The 21,167-nt window shown below is 48.7% G+C and overlaps 1 protein-coding gene across 2 annotated transcripts in view; it reads left to right on the forward strand.

Annotated features, from left to right (window-relative positions):
- Nucleotides 1-17,626: 17,626 nt before the first annotated feature.
- BICD2 (BICD cargo adaptor 2) overlaps nt 17,627-21,167 on the forward strand; it is a 38,684-nt gene continuing 35,143 nt past the window's right edge. For both annotated transcript variants that reach the window (XM_055309708.1, XM_055309709.1), the window contains exon 1: nt 17,627-17,982. In XM_055309708.1, coding sequence (XP_055165683.1) covers nt 17,743-17,982 — 240 coding nt within the window. In that variant the 5' untranslated portion in view covers nt 17,627-17,742. The remainder of the gene's footprint in view (nt 17,983-21,167) is intronic.

The raw sequence follows: 21,167 nt of genomic DNA on the forward strand, positions 1-21,167 counted from the left end.
TGTCAGGCTCCCGGTGCATGGAGCCTGCTTCTCCCTCTGCCTGTGTCTCTGCCTCTCTCTCTCTCTGTATGACTATCGTAAATAAAAAAATAAAAAATAAAAAAAAAACCCAGCATGGTTTATGAGCATTTGCTACCATTAGCTCCTGTTGGAACAGCCATTTTCCTCCTTTTAAGATCAGCCAAAGTCTGTGTATTTAACCTAAGGTGGATGAAAATAAACCTTTAGGAAGGTTACCTTGAAAATAACAAGCTCTAGGAGCACCTTGGGGGCTCAGCCGGTAAGCGTCTGCCTTTGGCTCAGGTTGTGATCCTGGGATCCCGGGATTAAGTCCTACTCAGCCTCCCTGCATGGAGCCTGCTTCTCTCTCTGCCTATGTCGCTGCGTCTCTCTCTGTGTCTCTTATGAATAAATAAATAAAATAAAATAAATAAAATAAAAATAAAATAAAATAAAATAATAATAAAATAATAAAATAAAATAAAAAAATAAAAAAATAATAAATAAATAAATAAAATAAAATAAAATAACAAGCTCTAAATACACAGAAGAACGTCTTAAATACACAAACTACTTGAATATGCCATCTGCATCATGGCCTCCCTCCCCAGAGTCCAGACTCACCCTGTTCCAGGCAACCAGACTGCTGTCTGATTAACCCCCCAACCTTTAGGCTGTACCCTACATGTACAGCCAGAGTTTTTCTTGAGGACAGGACCCAGAGCCCCACAGTGGGCACTGAGGGCTGTAAGGCAGGGAGCCCCTCATCTGAATTCTGTTTGACGGATGTGGGCAGCTCCTGGTGAGGCATAGAGGGGCAGAGCGGCAGCCCCTGCCAGCAGCCTGGTTGGGGAGGGAGCTGTAAGAAAGGGGGTGCAGGGGAGGCCCGTGCCAGCCCACGTGGGCTCCACAAATATGTGGAGAGTGATGCGAGAAGGTCAGAGCTGTCCACTATTTCTCTCTGGGGATACTTCCTTTCCCAGGTGGACAGATTGTTTATACATAGGTGTCCCCATGTTTTATTTTTATTTTTTAAAGATTTTATTGATTTATTCATGAGAGACACGGAGAGAGAGGCAGAGACATAGGCAGAGGGAGCAGGCTCCATGAGGGGAGCCCAATGTGGGACTCGATCCCGGAACCACGGGATCATGCCCGGAGCCGAAGGCATACGCTTAACCACTGAGCCACCCAGGTGTCCCAAGTCCCCATGTTTAAATAGTTTACAGTAGGCCACTCTGCTTTTACCAAAGACCTACATCAGTACCTGCTTTCACTGAAGAAAAGAAACCTGAAGAGAACTGTCACTTTTAGGGAAAAAAAATCAAGACTCAAAAATAGCTTTCCATGTTTGTATTGCAGCGACCACCGAGGGTGGCCCTGCCAGCTCCTGGGAAACCACACTCAGCACATCAGCATCTGGCCGCCGGAGCTTTGAACTGTGTCTCCATATGCTTTATGCATCTGTTAGCAAGATGTGTCCCTAAAGCATCAAAAAGGGCTTAGAGGGGTTATTTTTTGAGTCTGGGAAATTTTCAGGAGTTTCGGGGTAGCCCTCTCCTTTTGGATAGCAGGACACCCGTGCTCCTGCTCTGTGTCTTCTCTGTGGCTCCTTCCTCCAGAGCACAGCTGGCCTGCCTCCTGTTTTGCTGCCACGTCCCCCACTAAAGTAGCTCTTACATTTAGAAATGGTTGAAAAAGATTAAAAGAAGAAGGTTCCATGGCACACATAAATTATATGAAATTCAGATTTCAGTGTTTATGAATACTTATTGGAACACGGCCACACCCATCCATGAGTTGTCTACACCACTTGGCAGTAAAGGGACAACCTGAGTACTTGCAACAGAGACTGTGTGGCCCTCGATGCCCAAACATCTACTACCTGGTCCTTTGTAGAGACTTTGTCAACGCTGCTCTAAACACTCCGAGAAGGCAAAGCTTCTCCTCACTTGGTGGTGGCCACCAGCAAACAGGCAGTCAGGGCGGGCTGGTGCAGAGGACAGCGTGAGCTGAGTACTGTTGAGGTGTCCCCTGTGCTGCTCCCACCCCCCGCCCGCCGTCACCAACAGGACTTAGTACCCACCCTGATTGCAGCGGCATCCTCCTCAGGAGTGTTGGTGTGGGACTCCCCAGCCAGCGCCATGAGGTCCTGCACCTAAGAAGACCCTTTTGTCCCCCGAAAGGAAGTGGTCTTGCCTGAAATAATCTGTGTGACTCTGTCCTGCTTTTAGAAGTCTTTCCTGTTTGTAGCCCCCTTGCTGCTCCTTCCCAGTTGCTAGATAGGATGCTTCCCAATTCGCCAATTGTTGAGTAGAGTCAATCAGATCCTCAGATTTCCTCAGTTGGCTTTTGTTTCTTAAGGGGCCTGAGGATGGCAGTCAGGGCAGGCCTGCTCCCACGAGAAGCCCGCGGGCGAGGGGCCGTGTCATGGGGCAAGACCTGAGAAACTGAGGCCACGGTGCCATCTGTGTGGATTCTGGAGGTGTCGGAAGGTGTCAGTGTCCCTCCAGGATGACGGGAGGTCCTGGGGACAGAGGGGAGCTGCTCCCAGAGTGGAAGCAGTTAGGGACCCAGACCCCAGCTGATGGCCAAGGTGAAAGAGTAGGGTGAACCGACTGCTTCCCACCCGCTTCTGCTGGGGGCTAGGCCCAGACACTTCACGGAAGTGGACAGGAGCCCACACGGAATTCCGGGGACACTCGCTCAGAAAGGGTCACTGCTCCTGGGGGCCAGGACCTGGGGCACAGCGCACGCTCTATGGGGGACCAGACGGGGGAAGCCGTGGAGGGAGGACCTGGACAGGGTCACAGCACAGCGGAGTGGGGTGGCCCGGGGGAGCCGGGGTTAGATGGGCCAGGGAAGCACAGGACGCTGAGCGCCCCTCACTAACCTGAAGGTCAGACTTCTAGTCAGCCTCCCCCTCGGAGGAGAGAAACAGGGCAGAGCTCAGGGTTTGACTCTTGTTACTAAAGTCAATAAACTCAGAGGATAACAAACCGTAGACTTCCGTGACAAAACACGGGGCAGAGATGAGCTCGGAGTGAAGGCTGCACAATTGGGAAACCACTTCACCAGACCTGAAGCGACTCAGCCAGATACACGCCGCCTTCACTGCCTGGCCCTTCAGCTTCCAACGGGCTGGGTGTTACAGGGCCGCGGGGGCCACATCTCCCGGAGCTGAAGAGCCATCCCGTGACACCCAAGGGTGAGTGAGCATTTATTAAATGCAGGTGAGAAGAGGGAAGAGAGACAAAGGCTGTAGGGTGAGCGCAGGGAATGGGGCTCAGAGGGTGGTCACCATCATCTTTACGAGATCTCACCAGGAGCGTGTGGCCTCCAATTCTGGTGCCGTGTTGGTTTGTCCCGTCTCTTCCTCCCTCGGTCTCAGCATCTCCACTGCCGGGAGCAGCTTGGGAGCAGAGGGGTGGGGTGCCTTAGGGGCTCCTATGTCCCAGCCTGTCCCCCACCTCCTCGGGGGACAGGACCCTGGCTGGACCGACTGACATACCTCCTAATGATGAGCGGGGCTGCGGGAGAGTGTGCGTCTCCGAGGAACCTGGAAGGAGGCTCGAAGGTGCTGAGGCAGCCACGGACCCCTCAGGTCTCAGGGATCTTCCCAGGGTTGCAAGCTGCGCGAGACCTTCACTGAGGCCTGCTTACCCTTGCCTGTTTTCTGTATCGATAGTCCAAGCTGAAGAGTTTAGGCTCAAAAGTTGGAGAAGAAAGTAGGAGGTGATGAGGGTCAGACCGGGGTCACAGGAGGTGATGACAGTCAGACCGGGGTCACAGATGCGGGAGACGGAGTGACAAGAGGGATTCCTCACTCTCAATGGTTGGTCAGGTTTGCTGAAGCCCGCGGGGCGCCCCACACTCATGACTGCTGTGGACTGCTCGCGGCAGAGGAAGTGAACAAGTTGTTTCTCTCCCTTCACTGGATTTACTGCCTAACGTGCCACGTTTATTATTTTTTTTATTTTTTTAAAGATTTTATTTATTTATTTATTCATGAGAGACACACACACAGAGGCAGAGACACAGGCAGAGGGAGAAGCAGGCTCCATGCAGGAAGCCTGATGTAGGACTTGATCCCGGGACTCCAGGATCACACCCTGGGCCAAAGACAGGTGCCAAACCGCTGAGCAACCCAGGGATCCCCCACGTGCTGCATTTATAACATAGGACCCGTCTTCTCCGTGACTCTGAGAAGGAACTTAATACACAGATTTAGTTTATAACCATGCTACCTAGCTTTTATTGATCCCATAAGACCAAGGGACTAAGGAGGAAAACAACCAGGTCCAGCATAAAACTTGAATTCCAAATGACTCTAGTCTTAGCAAAGTCTGAGAGGAACCAGGTTTCCCTGAGGATCAGGGAAAGGCTAACCTCCTCAGGTTCTACGTCTGAATCTGGAGAGGAGCAGCCCCGATGGGGAGGGTCCTCTGGGTCTCACTTACAACACCCGGCCTTTCAGACAGTACTCACAGGACTAGTCAAGCTACCAACATAGAGACTGTGTTTCCAGTAAGTTCTGCCAACAGCTCTTACTGAACAAAATATCCACCATCCGAACTGAATTTTGTTTGGGCCCAGGGGGTTTGTTATCATTGTTATCAACACCTTGGAGTGCCACCCTGATTAAAAGTTTCATACTTCTCTCTGCTTCCCAAAATCTAGACAGACATGATAACGGGGAAAATGTACAAACTAGTAATTGGGGGACGGAGAGAGCTCGTTCGAACACCACCTACCACCCTAAGATGGTCAGGCAGTGACTGCTCCTTTGATTTATTTTTGTTTCCTTATTGTCTGTAGTCTTCAAAAACGAATCATATTCCAGCTGCACATATTAAAACCCTCACAAAAACACTGCATCTTATTTTAACTTAAAAGGAAATGTGTAGTTTGGAGCTTTAAAGTAATAGGGACCCGAGTCTTTGTGTTGTGCTTCAAAGCCGAATGTGCCTCTCCTGCACCAAGTGAGGCCAGCCATCAGCCCGTCGGGTACAGCAAGTGCAGCTCCAGATGCCACTAGGAAGGAAGGCAGCTAGCTGTGTGTGTCTCAGAAAGAAGGTGCACATTACTGCAGAATTCATCTAGAATTCTTACATGGAAGTTGGACATTTAACATGAGGTATATTAACCTGCAGAGAGATAACTGTTTAACCTACAAATACTCACAATTTATTTCCTATACTAAAGTCTGCCAAAACCTGATCAGATACCCCCCTTGTTAATTTTAGGCATTTAAGCAAAAATACTAAAGCTGTCAGATTTTTGAAAACCATGCACACTTTTAAAATTGTGCTTAGAAGCTACATAGTTCTATACAAATATATTTAAAGGTGGAAATAGGAAACAGTTATAAAAAGTCATGTAGAAATTAAAGTTAAATTAAAATTAGTGTTTTTATTTATTCATGAGAGACACACAGAGAGAGGCAGGGACACAGGCAGAGGCAGAAGCAGGCTCCCTATGGGGAGCCCCATGTGGGACTCGATCCAGGACCCCAGGGGCACACCCTGAGCCAAAGGCAGATGCTCAACCAACCACTGAGCCACCCAGGTGACCCAAAATTAAGCATTTAAAGAATGATTTCTGCTTCCAAAGCAGAGTAAACATAAGAACAGATGAAGTCTAGGAAACAATTGCTTTCTGACACTGGCTCGCAGGTGAAGGGCAGTGACCACAGCTTACTAAGGAGACAGCCAGGGTGCCCCCTGGAAGGCAGGTGGTCCACCTGAGTCAGAGGCAACCACGTGCTTAGGGTTTGCAGGGTAGAAGGCAGGGAGAGGAGTGAGTTCTGAGGGGTGGAGGGTCACCTGGAGTGCTGAACTCTGAGTGGTATGTGAGCAGAGGGAGCCACCAGCAAGGGGCCGGGATGTCACCAAGGTCTGTGGGGCCGGGAGCCATCTCTTCTCCACCAGGCAGAGGAGAAGACATGCTTCTCCCCACAGGGCAGGGTGCTGGGAGGGGCATTCCTTGGGGGTGCGGCAGGATCAGCCCTAAAATAAAAGTGCTCTGGCCCCAGAAAACATTGCTTAAGAGCCAGCCTTGAAAATTCAGACCACTCCAAGGGACTCAGATGCATTCCCAAGGAAGACCCACTGATGTTCACAGAAACCCAAAAATAGCTCCTGCCCGACAAGGTGAGCCTCACTGTGTATGGCACTGCAAGGAAAAAAAGTCAGCTAATAAAAAATGTAAAAATTAAAAATAGTAATGACACAGATATAAGGATTAGCAGATAAGAATATTGAATAAATGATCTAAGCATATTCCTCATGGAGCAAACATGTTAGGAGAGAGAGGGGAAATATGAAAAAACCCAAATCGAGCTATTCAAGATGAAAATACACTGGATGAGATTCATACAAGATTGGATAACATGGAAGAAAAGATGGATGAACGTGAAGAAATAGAAGTGGAAACTATCCAAAGTGAAGCATGAAGTGAAAAGACTGACATCAGGGCTGCATCAATGAGCCAGGGGCGGCCCCGGTCACTGGAGCACAACCGTTTGGCATCCCCCAGGAGAGCAGAGGAAGAGAGCATTACAGAAAAAGTAACACAGCAAAATTTCCAAATCTGATAAAAACTCTAAGCCAGTAATTCCAGCTGGGGGTGATGTTATCCTTGAGGACATTTGTCAGTGTCTGGAGGCGGCTAGGAAGTAGCCCTGGCACCCAGAGGGCAGGGGGCAGGGAGGCCGCTACACATTCTGCAAGCTGTAGACACCCCCAGGCCCCTCGGTGTCCACACTGGACCCAGAGGTCTGAGAAGCTCAGTCAGCCCCAGCAGGAAGAGAAAGGGGGGGGCGGGGAGAAGAGCACAAGACAAGTCATAAACAGATTGCTCATATCAGTGACATTGGGAAATCTCAAAAACGGTCGGAAGTAAAATGTGTTACATACACAAGTACTCAGAAAAAATGACTGCGTACTTCTTCCAGAAACAAGTGGGAGGCAGAGCCACACATCCTTGAAGCTCTGAGGGCAACGGCGGGGCTGACACCCCATGTTTTTAACCCAGCAAAAGTAATTTGAAGACTAAGTCAAACCAAACACTGTTTTAGATACAGTAAAACTGAAAGAATTTGTCCCCAGAAGACCTGCAGCACAGGCTGTGTTGTTTTACGTTGTTCAGGCAGAGGGAAGTCAGGCCAGATTGAAACCCTCGAGGAGAAAGGATGAATCATGACAGTGATCAGGAGTTTCACAGAAGGCTTGAGCTCTCTGACCAACCGCTCACCCTCTGGATGTTTATAAGCACTTCCTCCAGCAACAGCAGAACCACGTTCTTCTCCAATGCACAAGGAACTTAGACCAGGATACACCATGTTCTGGGCTATAAAACAGGTGTCAATAAGTGGAAAATAACTTAAATCACACAAAGCATGTTCTCTGATCACAATAGAGTTACATTAGAGATAAATGTTAGAAGGATATCTGGAAAATCACCAAAATACTTGGAAACTAAATAATGCACTTCTAAAAACAGCCTGTGGGTCAAGGAAGATGTAAAAAAGAAAAGCATAAAATATTTTGACCTGAGTGAAAAAAAAAACCATGCAGTATATCTAAATTTTAGGAATACAGTTTTCAGCAATCCTCAGAAAGGAATTTACAGTACAAAAACTCTTATTAAGAGAAAAATAGAAGGGACTCAAGTCAATGACCCACTCAGCTTTGACCTTACAAAAATGGAAATAAAAGAAGATCAAATTCAGCATTAAATAAGCAGATGAGAGGAAATAATAAAAAGCAGAAACTGTTAAGACATAAACAAGAGAAAATATAAATGAAACCAAAAACTGGTTCTCTGAGAATAAAATTGAAAAACTTCTGGACACACTGATTTGGTGGGGGAGAAGGAAACAATAAATTACCAATATCAAGAATGAGAGAGGTGATATTCTTACAGATGCAACAAATGTTTTAAAATAAGAGAATAATATAAAACATTTCATGTCAATGTGTTTGACAACTTACATGAAATAAAGCTACCAAAGATGACTCAGGAAGAAAGAGTTCATTAGGGTAACCCTGTAGGTATCTGAACTTGTAGTTAAAAACATTCTCACACCAACTGCAGGGCCAAACAGCGTCACTGGGGAATCCAGCCCAATTTTCTTTTTCTTGAGAGAGAGGGAGGGGGGGCGGTTTGCACATGTGCGTGAACAGGGGAGGGGCAGAGGGAGATGGAGAATCTCAAGCAGACTCTGAGCTGAGCACAAAGCCCAATGCAGGGCTTGATCCCACAGCCCCGAGATCACAACCTGAGCTGTAACAAAAAGTCAGATGCTTAGCTTACTAAGCCACCCAGGCACTTCTGGGGAATCCAACCAAATCTTTAATGAAGAAATAGCACCAATTATACATAAGCTCTCTCAAACATGTGAACTAATGCAGTCCACAAGGCCAGCGTTATTCTGACCCCAAAACCATACTAAAACACAAGATATGAAAACTACAGATCAACGTGTGAAAATCTGTAGCAAAATTTTAGAGAATCAAATAATATATAAAAAGACAACACATCACAACCAAGTAGGATCCTCCAAGAATGTACAGTTGGTTAAATGTTCAAAAATCGTTCAATATAATTTACCCCATTAACAGACTAGGAAATAAAAACTGTTCGATCATCTCAATAGATGCAGAAAGAGCATTTGGCAAAATCCAACTGTGAAAATTAAAAATCCTTGACAAAGTAGGAATGAGAGGGAACTTCTTCAACACGGGAAAGAGCACAGGCAGAAAACAACCAACATATTTCATAGTGAAAGACTGAATGCTTTCTGCCTGCAATCAGAAACAACATGAGAATGTCTGCTCTCGCTACTTATGTTCCCGTAAAAGATATCCATACTGGAAAGGAAGACGTAAACTACCTTTATTTGGAGTCATCATGACTGACTATATAGAAAATCCTACATAATCTATAAATCCTACATAATCTACAAAAAAAGGAACTAAATGAATTTACTACAGTGGTGAGATACAAGATAAATATACACAGATCAATTATTTATATAACAGCAACAAAAAATGGGAAATTTTATATTTTAAAATGCTATTTACAATAGCATCAAAAATAGGAACTACGTAGGGATACGTTTAACAAAACATATGCATGACTTATACACTGAAAACTATAAAACAGTGCTCAGAAAAAAAAGTCAAAGACTAAATAATAAATAGATATACTTTGTTTATGGATCTTAAAGCTCAATTCTTCCCAAAACTGTTGTATAGTTCAACCCAATCCCCATCAAAACCCCAAAAGGAGTTTTTGTAGAAATTAACAAGATAATTCTAAGTTTGAAAAAAAATACAAAGGACCTAGATTAACCAAAACAACTTTGAAAAACAATAACAGAAAGGGAAGACTTATACAACCTGATTTTGAGATTTATTATATAGTTATAATAATCAGGGTGGTGTGATATTGCTGCCTTGGGACAGAATCAAGAATTGACATAGGGCAGCCTGGTGGCTCAGCGGTTAACACTGCCTTCAGCCCGGGTGTGATCCTGGAGACCCAGGATTGAGTCCCATGTTGAGCTCCCTGTGTGGAGCCTGCTTCTCCCTCTGCCTGTGTCTCTGCCTCTCTCTCTCTGTGTCTCTCATGAATGCATGAATGAATGAATGAATGAATAGATAAATAAATAAAATCTTAAAAAAAAAGAATAGACATAGATCCAGATATAGATAGTCAAATGGTTTTCCACAAAGATGCCAAAGGAGTTCATGGGGGAAAGATAGTCTTTTAAGCAAATTGTTCTCTGAAATAAATGTCAGAAAATGTGATTATGGATTTCCATGGTAAGTGTATATTTAGAGTTTGGGGGGTTTGGTGTTTTTTTTTTTTAAAGCATTTTTAAAATTTTTTTTTTAATTTTTTATTTACTTATGATAGTCACAGAGAGAGAGAGAGGCAGAGACACAGGCAGAGGGAGTAGCAGGCTCCATGCACCAGGAGCCCGACGTGGGATTCGATCCCGGGTCTCCAGGACCGCGCCCTAGGCCAAATGCAGGCGCCAAACCGCTGCACCACCCAGGGATCCCGGGTTTGGTGTTTTTAAGAAACTGCTTAACTAATTTTCAGAGTGGTTGTGCAACTTAAAATTCCTTCTACTAATGGACCAGGGATTCAAGTTCTCTGAAACTTGTCAGTGGTGAAGTAGGTTTTCTTCCCTTGTTCCCATGTCAGGGGGGGGAGCATTCAGTCTTTCATTTTCCTTCTACTCCTGCATCATTGGGACTTTTTATTGTAATGTGTGCTGGATTTCCCAAATGTTTTATTTTCTGCATGAATTGAGATGAATATATGATATTTTATTGTATCACATTAATTGATTTTCAGATATTAGAATTATCTTAGAATAAACCTCACATGGTCATGGTGTATAATCCTTTTCATGTATTGCTGAATTTAGCTTGGGGATATTTTGTTAAGAAATATTGTGACTAGGAGATGGCCCCGTTGTTGAGTGTCCAGCTCTTGACATAGTTAAAAACTATGTAATCCCAGCTCAAGTCATAATCTTGAGGTCTTGAGATGGAGCCCAACATGGGCTATGCACTCAGCAAGGAATCTGCCTGAGATTCTCTCTCCCTCTAGCCCTCCTTCCATCCATTTGCATGTGTGCACACTCTCTCTTTAAAATAAAAAAATAAATAAATCTTTAGGAATTTTGTGAATATGATCAGACTGGATATCATTCTAAAAAGTTTTTTCTTATGATGTCTTGTCTGGCTTTGGTATCAGGGTCACAATGGCCTCATTGAAGAGGTGGGAAGGCTCCCTTCTCACTTTTCTAGAATAACTTTTGATGTTTTAATATTCCTTCTTTAAATGTTTGACAAAATTGGCTAGTGATGTCATTGGGGTCATGATTTTTTTTAATTTAATTTAGTTTTAAACTAAATTATATTAATTTGAATTAATTAAACTAGTTTTCTTGTTACAGGTTTATTAAGATATTCTACTTCTTCTTGAGTCAATTTTGGTAATTTGTGTTTTTCTAAGAATTAATCTGCTTTAATAAGTTGTCTAATTTATTCCATTTTTTAAAAGATTTTATTTATTTATTCATGAGAGACAGAGAGAGAGAGAGAGAGAGACAGAGACACAGGCAGAGGAAGAAGCAGGCTCCATGCAGGGAGTCTGATGTGGGACTCAATCCCAGGTCTCCAGGATCAGGCCCTGGGCCTGGGCTGAAGGCAGCACTAAACCGCTGAGCCAACCTGGGCTGCCCCATGTCTAATTTATTCCTATAAGTAGTTCAGGATATTCTCTCACAGCCATGTTGATTTCTGTAAGGTCAGGTTTCTTTTTTTTTCTTTCTTTCTTTCTTTTTTCTTTTTTTTTTTTTATTTGACAGAGAGAGGGAGGGCAAGAGAGCACAAGCAGGGGGAGTGGCAGAAGGAGAGGGAGAAGCAGACTCCCCACTGAGCAGAGAGCCGGACATGGGACTCAATCCCAGGACCCTGGGATCATGACCTGAGCTGAAGGCAGACGCTTAAATGACTCAGCCCCCCAGGTGCCCTGTAAGGTCAGGTTTGAAGTCCATTTTTCCCTTTCTGGTTTTGGTAATTTGTGTCTTATTTTTTTATTTCTCAGTTAATATATAGCTAAGGGTTTGTCAATTTTGTGGTCTTTTCCTGGGATCAACTTTAGGTTTCATTGATTATTGATTTGTTTTCCTATTGATTTTTGCTTTTAATCTTTATTATTTCTTTCCTTCTATTTGCTTTACAACTGATTTGTTCTTCCTTTTTCAGTTTCTTATGGTGGATGCTTGAGTTGTCAACGCTCCTGTCTCCCTGGTCTCTGGCCCCACAGCTTACTCAGCCTGGGACTGAGTGTTTCTATCTCAGGCATGCGACCCTTCTTTCGAGTCTCCAAACCCTTCAGATCCCTGTAGTGTGCACCTGTGCTGCCCCTTCCTGGGGGGCGAGGAGCAGGGAGGGGGCGGCTGGCTGCAGTTCTGTGCTTGCGGGACCACAGCTCGGACAGCGTTTGTCGGACCGCCTGGCGGTCCGAGGCTTGTGGCCACATGGAGCTGAAAGCCCACTCCTGGGCTGATTGCAGCTGGTTCCCCTGCTCTGACACCCAGGCACCCCCGTTCTTTCTGTGACCCTAGGTATCCCGGACCACGCTGTCCCACCTCGAATTCCACCCTTGTTTACCACCTGAGCGCCTTGCAGGCAGGGATGTACTTGCTCCAGCAGATTTCGCAGAGTCCTGACTCTGTGCCCCATGGCTCTATCACTTTTGGGTGCCGGCTAACGGAGGCTCCCGGTCCCGCAGTTTATCTTCCCATATACCACCTCAGATTCACTTCTCCGCACCTCCTACCTTGCAGAAAGTGGTCACATTTCCACTTGGAGAGTTGGAGCAATTCTTAGATCCCTGGCTGAGTTTGCAGGTGTTCCAAATGCTGATAGCTGTCTAGCTGAATTCCTGTGACCAGATGACATTAAGATCTCCTATTCCCCCACCTTGGACTCCTCTCTATTATTCCTGTTGCTGTGGCCTGACTTGTTTCCAACTAAAATTCTTAAGTCCAAACCCTAACCCCTGGTGTGATGGCAGAGATAGGGCCTAGAGGAGGTGATAAAGGTTAAATGAGGTGACTAGGGTGGGGCCTCAATCCTAAAGGGTTAGTGCCTTTAGGAGAAGAAGGGGCACCAGAGCTCACTCTCTCTGCTGCAAGAGGACACAGGGAAAGGCTGGAGAGGCCTCACCAGATCCCAACCATGCTGGCACCCTGATCTTGGACAGCCTCTTGGATGGTGAGAAATAAAGGTCGGCTGTGTAAGCCGCCCAGTTTGAGGTGTTTGTATTGAATGGCCCCAGCTGGTGTGGACATGCAATGCTCCCAAAGGAAGATTTCTCCTCCTTCTACCCTGTTCTCCCTCCTACACCCCTCTTCTCCTTCCCCCTTGGAACCCTCTATCCCCAGCCTCCTAGGTCCGCAGGTCCACAGCTGTGTGCAGCTAGCAGAGGGCACTGGCAGCCAGAGTCCCCAAAGTTGGCTTCCAAGTCCACCTGCATTCAGGAGTTTTGGAGGTCAGACCTCATCATTTGAAAGACTTTCTCCCTTCTGTTCTTAACAGTGTCCTCTGGAGCACAGATTTTAAGTTTGATGAAGTCCACTTTATTTATTTATTTTTCTTTTTGCTTGTACTTGTGGTATTGCACCTAAGAAACCAAAGTCACAAAGATTTATACCTATGTTCTCTTCTAACAGCATCGTAGCTTTACTCTTCCATTTAGGTATTTGATCCATTTAATTTCACATCTGGTGTAAGACAGGATTCCGACTTCATTCTTTTGTGTGTGGATTTCCTATTGTCCCTAAAGGATTTGCTGAAAATCGATGCACCATAAAAGTGTAGGTTAATTTCTGTATTCTCGATTTTATTCTATTGATTAATTTCTGAAGAAAAAAAAAAGCCAGCTGGAATTTTTAAAAACATTTTTAAAAGATTTTATTTATTCATTCATGAGACACACAGAGAGAGAGAGAGAGAGGCAGAGACACAGGCAGAGGGAGAAGCAGGCTCCATGCAGGGAGCCTGATGTGGTACTCAATCCTGGGACTCCAGGATCACACCCTGGATCGAAGGCAGGTGCTGAACCGCTGAGCCACCCAGGGATCCCCACCAGCTGGAATTTTGATAGGGATTGTGTGAAATCTAAGATTAATTTGAGGAGTATGTCAGAGCTTCAAAAGGCAAAGGGGCTCTTTGCAGGAGTGGAGGTTCTTGCAGACGATCTCAACTGTTGGATGATAATCCCCATGCGATGGCCCCTGCCAGAGCCGTCCTGGCTCAAGCGAGAGAACCCCCCCACACACACACTGGCCATCTGAGAGAGAGGAGAGGTCCCAGCAGGAAAGCTCAAGGGACAGAGGGGTCCCAGGCAGAAGGCCAACTGGGAAAGGCGCCCAAAGCAGCTCCCTCTCAGCAGCTATATCACTGCAGTCGTGACAATATTAACTCAGCAACTTTACCAACTGTACTGTCCTCCTTCCAATACAAGAGAGTTGTGTCAGCCCTATAGGTGGTGGATGAGCACACTACTGCTACACTGGTGTATTTGTAAAAGACCAGAAACAACCTACATGTCCTTCGGTGGGGTGGACAGATGGCTCACGTAAACCACGGAGAAGTATGCAGCCATAAAAGTGTTTGCTGAGAGGAACCGGTGAGCATCACACATTATCACTTTTTTTTAAATGAGAAGAAATATATGCTTGTATATCATCTCTTTGAGGGGGGGCTTACTTTTCTCCATGTTATTTTTTCATGTATAAATATGCGTAATTTTCATATTATTAGTTTTTTTTTATCTCTGACAAAAATGAGAACTTTGAGACCTTGCTCATCAGATAAAAGCCATAGTGTATTTTCTGTTTATATTTCCCAGTTATGTTTCTCGTAACGCTAGTACAATATCACCACCAGGAGGCTGGGATGGATACAAGCCACCCATTTAATTCAGATCTCACTATGTGTACTTTTATGTGTACTCACTGAGTGTGTGTTCTGTGCAATTTTATCACGGGTATTTGTGTTACACATCAGAGCAAGAAACAGAACATGTCCATGACCACATCCCCCATGTTGCCTTTTATATCCTCACACATCGTCCCCAACCCCAACTTCTGGCAACATGTTCTCCATTTCCTTAATTTTGTCACTTCAAGACCATCATATGAATGGAATCACACATTGTGAAACCTTTGGGAGTGGTTTTTTTCACTCAGCGTAATTCTCTGAATATTTACCCAGGTTGCTGTGTGTTGCATAGCTCATTCCTTTTATTACTCAGTAGTATTTCATGGTACAGATGTACCACAGTGTTTTGTTTTGTTTTTTAACCATTAACCTGATGGAAGATATTTTGGATGGTTTCCAGTTTGGGATTTTTACAAATAAGGCTGCTGTGAACATTTGTGTGCACAATTTTATATTGAATACAAATTCTCATTTAAGTGTCCAGGAATGAAATTATTGGGTCCTGTGGCAAGAGCACATTCAGTTGTATAGGAAAAGGACAAATAGCTCTCTGGAAGGCAATGGATGAGTGATCATTTCTTTGCATCTTTGCCAGCATTTGTTGCTGCCACTGTTTTTTTTTCCATATTAGCCATTCTGATAGGTGTATAGTTTATGTTCTTTTATTTATTTATTTAATTTATTAATTAATTTATTTATTTAGAATTTATTTATTCATGAGAGACACAGAGAGAGAGTCAGAGATGCAGGCGGAGGGAGAAGCAGGCTCCATTCAGGGAACCCGATGTGGGACTCCATCCTGGGTCTCCAGGATCACGCCCTGGACTGAAGGCAGCGCCAAACCGCTGAGCCACTGGGGCTGCCCATGTTCTTTTATTTTTTAACATTTTTTTAGATTAAATAAATTTTAAGCAATCTCTACACCTAACATGGGACTCGAACTCACAAACCTGAGATCAAGTCACATGTTCTATCAACTGAGCCAGCCATGTGCCCCTATTTCTAAAAATATGCATATTACCTAAAACCATAACAGCATTTTCAAAATGCTTATGTAGGCAGGCACATGAGAGCAACTGATAAATGGGATACCAATAGATTAACTTAAAATAAGAAGTAGGTCAAAGCATGAGGTCAGATCATGTCTGCTGGTCATGCATCTATCCCTGGCATGGGCAGCTTCCTAGAAGTCAAGGGATACTCATATGGCAGCCTGACACATCAGAGCAGACACAGGGAAATGATTCTTTTTTTTTTTTTTAATGAAGATAATGTCATTCCAACATGGAGACATATGAACATTTTTATTAGAATTTCAAAATAGATACAAAAGTCTAGAGCACAACAATAGTGTGTGCACTCACTCCACTCCAACTGCCACCAACAAGTGCTTCTTTCATCAACCTCATTGCCCCTTTTTCTGGAATAAACTCAAAGCATCCTGTGCTCCACCCGTAAGCACTTTGGGTGCATTTATATCCCAAAGGGCATTTTCTTATGTATTAATCACACCTAAAATTAACAATAATTCCTTTTAAAGAATGTTAGAGGAAAAATGACTCCCCATACTCCCACCCTCATTCAAACCGTGGTGATTCCATGGCTCCTCCGGTTGTATGGGCAGCGTGCAAGGACCCAGCAAGGCTGGCTCCAGAGATGAGTGCACAGGGACCCTCTCTTCTGTTTCTGCCTCCACTTAACATTGTATGACATCCAGTTCCACTTAGCTCCATCTTCTTAACCAGGAGAGCTGGATAATTTTCATACATCTTTAAGAATACCTTCTTTATGAGTCTTTTTTTCATTTATTTCTTTTGAATGCTAATGTAAAAATCCTCATCAAAACACTAACCAACCAAATTCTGCTGCTTATTGAAAGAATTATACAGTCCGACCAAATGGGATTTATTCCCATAATGCAAGGATGGTTCAACATAAGAACATCAACCAACGTAGGGGGCGCACCTGGGTGGCTCCGCGGGTGAAGCGTCTGCCTTCAGCTCGGGTCATGATCCTGGGGGTCCTGGAAAGGAGCCCCACGTTGGGAGGAGGTCCCTGCTTAGCGGCGAATCCGCTTTCTCCCTCTCCCTCTGCCCGTCCCCTTGCTCCTGCTCTTTCTCTCACATGAATAGAATCTTAAGAAAAAAAAAGAAAGAAAATCAAGCAATGTAAGACACCACATTACAGAATAAAGGGGGAAATTCACATGATCATCTCAATGGACGCGGAAGACCATGTAGTCAAGTCCAGCACCTTTAGGATAAACAGGCTAGGAGAAGGGAGCTTCCTCCACACGGCAGAGGCCACGCGGGAGGACCCAGGGAAGCCCGCTGTCTCGGTGTACAACTGAGCGCTCCTTCCTGAGGTCAGACGACAAGGACGCCCGCAGTCCCCACGTCTGTCCACCGAGTACAAGTTCCGGCCACAGCAGTCAGCCAAGGTGTCCACACCCGACAGCGAAAGTAAGATCTTACAGGGAGAAAGCCCGGACACGCTGTCAGCGCTCACGAAGGAGTCCAGCACCGTGAGAGGACGACAAACCAACACACGCAGGAACCCCGCGCATTTGCACACACAGCCCTGCACGAGCTCGTCGGAAACGAACAAAACAGCGCCACGGACAACAGCATAAACACGACTGACGGAGTAAACCAAGGACGCAGGGGCTTGTAGACTGAAAACTACGACACTGCTGGAAGAAGCGAAAGAAGATACCCTGTACCGGCCAGCCTCCCCCGGCAGCGGCGCACCACTCTCGGCTGGCAGGACAGTCGCCCACTGCGGCCTGCGGCAGGACTACAGCCCCCACAATACCTCGGGGGGCGGCGGCGGAAGCCACAGCGTTGGTCAATCACGGCCGGCGGTGGCGTGGAGCACGACGGGTCTTGTAGTGGGCGCGGGGCGGTGACTGAGGCAAAAGCGTTACAAGGGGCCCGCTCGAGCGCAAGCCGCAGGCCAATCACGGCCGAGCCCGGCGGCGCGGGGCACGACGGGCCTTGTAGTCGGGGCGCGCGGGACTACGGCCCCCACAGTGCCCCACGCGGCGCGGCGCGCACTACGGCTGCGCGGCGGCGGCCCGGGCGCCGTCGGGCTGGGCGGCGGCGGCGGCGGCGGCGGCGGCGGCGGCAGCAGCAGCGGCGGCGGCAGGGGTCGAGAACCCGGCCTGAGCTTCGCCGGCAGCAGCGCTAGCTGGCCGCTGGCCACCATGTCGGCGCCGTCGGAGGAGGAGGAGTACGCTCGGCTGGTGATGGAGGCGCAGCCCGAGTGGCTGCGTGCCGAAGTGAAGCGGCTGTCGCACGAGCTGGCCGAGACCACGCGCGAAAAGATCCAGGCGGCCGAGTACGGGCTGGCGGTGCTGGAGGAGAAGCACCAGCTCAAGCTGCAGTTCGAGGAGCTCGAGGTGGACTACGAGGCCATCCGCGGCGAGCTGGAGCAGCTCAAGGAGGTGAGGCGGCCGGGCCGGGACCCCCCGTCCCCTGCCCGCCGAGCGGAGCCCCAACCCCGGGCCGGGCCGACCCCGGCCAGCCCTGCAGCCCCCGGGGGCATGGTGGACGGGCCTCGGCGGGCAGGGGCTGCGGGCGGGGCCGTGTCTGCTGCGGCTACAGGCCTCGGCACGGGGGGTTTGGGGGGGTGGGGGCGTGGGCTGCAGGCAGGGCCGCGGCCTGGGGAGGCCAGGCCTGGACTCCGTGGCCTGGGGGCAGGGCCGCGGTAGGCTGGCCTCCGGTGTGGTCGTCCACGACGGCCGGGGTCCCCCGGTCGCCCCTGGGCGCAGCTCCGCCACGGCCCCCCGGTTACCTCTCCCGCCTACTTCCTGCCTCGGCTGCCTTGGCTGCCGTCCCAGGGTCGGCGACAGCTCTGTGGGTATTTATCCGCGGAGGAGCCTGTGTCTCCGCTGTCATTTCGGCCCCGGGCTGAGGTGGGACCCCAGGCTGTCCGTGAGCCCCTGGGGAGAGCTGGACCAGCCTTCATGAAGTCTTTCTGGTGACTTGAACGGCGGGGCTCTCCGGGGTCTCCCCGCTTTGCAGCCCTCTGGAGCGGGGAGAAGTTGCTTTGTGGGCGGAGCATCCAGGTTTGGATCCAGGCCCAGCTCCTTGCTGGTGTTGATTGTGAGCTGGAGCCTTGGCTTCTCCTGCTACAGCATTGCACCCCCACCACCACCACCACCACCACAGCATCCAGGGTTGGTCTGAGGATTGTATGGTTGAAAAGGCGGGGCCCCTTTCCCACCTGACACTTCCCTTTTCCATGTGGCCCTTGGTCCTCGGTCTTGGGGTCCAGCACTCTTGCTGCCTCGCTGATGCCCACCTCTTGCCATGTCTGCTCCCAGGGGCCTCAGGCAGGTGCCTGTCCTATCCAGAGCCTCCCTGGTTCACTGAGGACACTGGTAGGGTCCCCTTCTGAGAGCGAGGAGGAGAACGTGTCTGCACAGGTGCTTGGATCTGTGCAAGGTAGAGCAGGTGTTGGGTTATTAGTATCAGGAAGCTGACTGACAGTGGGGCAGGGGACCCATGGCCCATCACCTGTCAGCAGGTCTTGGTGCCTCCTCCGAGCCAGGTTTGGCTGACACTTTGTCTGCCAGAGGGGTGGCACCGGCCCTCCCACAAAGGCTCCATGGTAGAGGGGACGCACCTGCAATGGAGGGGGGCAGGGGAGGGGGGAAAGAGAAGGTGGAGCAGGAGCACCTTGGACCCTCCCCTCCCCCAGCCTGCTGAGCACCTCCCCACCCCCGCCCAGCCCCAAGCACAGTCCCTGTCTGTGTTCACAAGTTCACATTCATGTCCACTCAAAGAATGGACGGGGACCGACTGCAGCAGAGAACCAGTCCCCACGTGGGGGCTCTTCCATCATCAGCTCCTTGCTGTGACAGACACAAGTGTTTGACCAGCGCAGGAATGTTGGCTCTGTTTCGTGGGGTGTGTCTGGAGGGTGGGTCCCGGGGAAGGGGGGGTGTTGGGAAGATGGTGTGCCAGTCTCCACATGCGCTCATCCAGCACCTGCCTGCTTCCCTGGACGTCCCCTCCTAGCTCCTGCACGAGTGGGGCCCTGGGTCTCGGACACATGGCTCTACTGGCCTGCCCCTGTTCCCTCCCTCATCCCCCTGCTGTAGGTGAGGGGCACACCGCACAGCCTAAATCCTGGCAGAAGCCGAGGAAGGCGCATCAGAGTGAGGCATGATGCGGGAAACAGCCGGGTCCCTCTCAGCTGTGCCAGCGCAGACTCTCCTCAGCCAGTTTCATTGTAGTCGGGTCTGGCCTGGATTGACTCTTATTTTAAAAATCAAGTTTTAAGGAGACAAATTTTGTTGAGTCTTTTTTTTTTCTCTTGTACAGAGGTGAGCTTTTTTTGTTCTTTTAAAACAATTTCTGGAACTAAAGTTGTTTCAGTCACTGACAAATTGTATTTCAAACAGAGGTGTTTGTGCTCTTGCAGGTGGTCCCGTCTGGGGGGAGGGGAGCAGGCTGGTTGCTCACAGGTGAGTGACTTTGTGCTGGGGCTCAGGACAGGGAGGGGGCCATGTGGTGGCCGTGCAGCCTCTGTAACCTGGCAACTGTGTGTCCTGACACCATGGTGTGTACGTGTGTATGTGTAGTGGGCCGGTACCTGCTGGCCCTTTGGGCCTAAGCATTTTGCTCGTTATTGAATGTGTCCTGATAAGGCCCAGGCCACCCTGAGTCCCACTGTCCCCTCCCTACTCTAGGGAGAGACTATCAGTGGCCTGTGGTCAGCCGTGTGGTCAGCCATGTGTTTCCTGTCCTGAGTGGCCGTGTCCTCACCTCACTCTATCTGCCCTGCTGTGGACAAGGGGGCCGTTGTGCTGGCTCAGGCAGGTACCCCAGGGGTGTGGGGGCTGGAGAGCGGGCCTTAGGCCAGGGCCCCAGGTGAATGTAGTCTCAGGGCAGGAGGGTGGGGTGTGGACACTCTCGCTGCCTTGGGGGCCACCCTGGGATCTCGTGTGTGCCATGTACTTGGGGCCCAGGATGCAGCAGGTGGAATTGGTGAGCTGTGGTGTGTCACGGGCTGGGCACGGTGCCCAGCATACAGTAAGTGCTTACTTAGTGCTTGCCATATAGCATTGTCAGCTCCTTCCCTCCACTTCCCTTGGGCCTGCTGTCCCCACGGTCCCATGTCCTGGGCGGCAGAGCCTGCTGCTGCCTGGGGCCCAAGTCCTGGCTTAGCCTGCCCTCAACCTCCACAGCCCTCCCCCTCCCAGCCCTGGAAGGCAGCCGCCCGCCCTGGAGGCCTGGGTGCTTCCCTCTGGACTCGCCTGAGCCTGGCTCCCCGAGTCCCTCTGGTCCTGCTGAGCTGAAGAGCCAGGGTGGAGCTGGTGGGGGCAGCTGCTGTCTCCGGCACTCAACTCCTTCCTTCTCTGTCTGCTCTCAGCAGATGGTGACAGTGAGGTGACGCCTAGGATGGGGTCCTTGGCACAGGGTTGCATTGGGCTCTTTGCTGGGAAGCTATGGATGTGGGTTGGATTCATCGACAGAGGAGGGTGCTGGGAACGCCTCCCTGTGCCCTACGGGCGGCTACAGCCCCCACACCAGCCCTTGGGGCCACCACCTCGTCATGTCCATCCTACAACTGGGGAAACCAAGGCACAGAGAGTCGAGTTTTGCTCAGGGCTGTGAGCCT

This window comes from Nyctereutes procyonoides, unplaced genomic scaffold (assembly GCF_905146905.1).
Source record: "Nyctereutes procyonoides isolate TBG_1078 unplaced genomic scaffold, NYPRO_anot_genome, whole genome shotgun sequence".
NCBI classification, from domain to species: domain Eukaryota; kingdom Metazoa; phylum Chordata; class Mammalia; order Carnivora; family Canidae; genus Nyctereutes; species Nyctereutes procyonoides.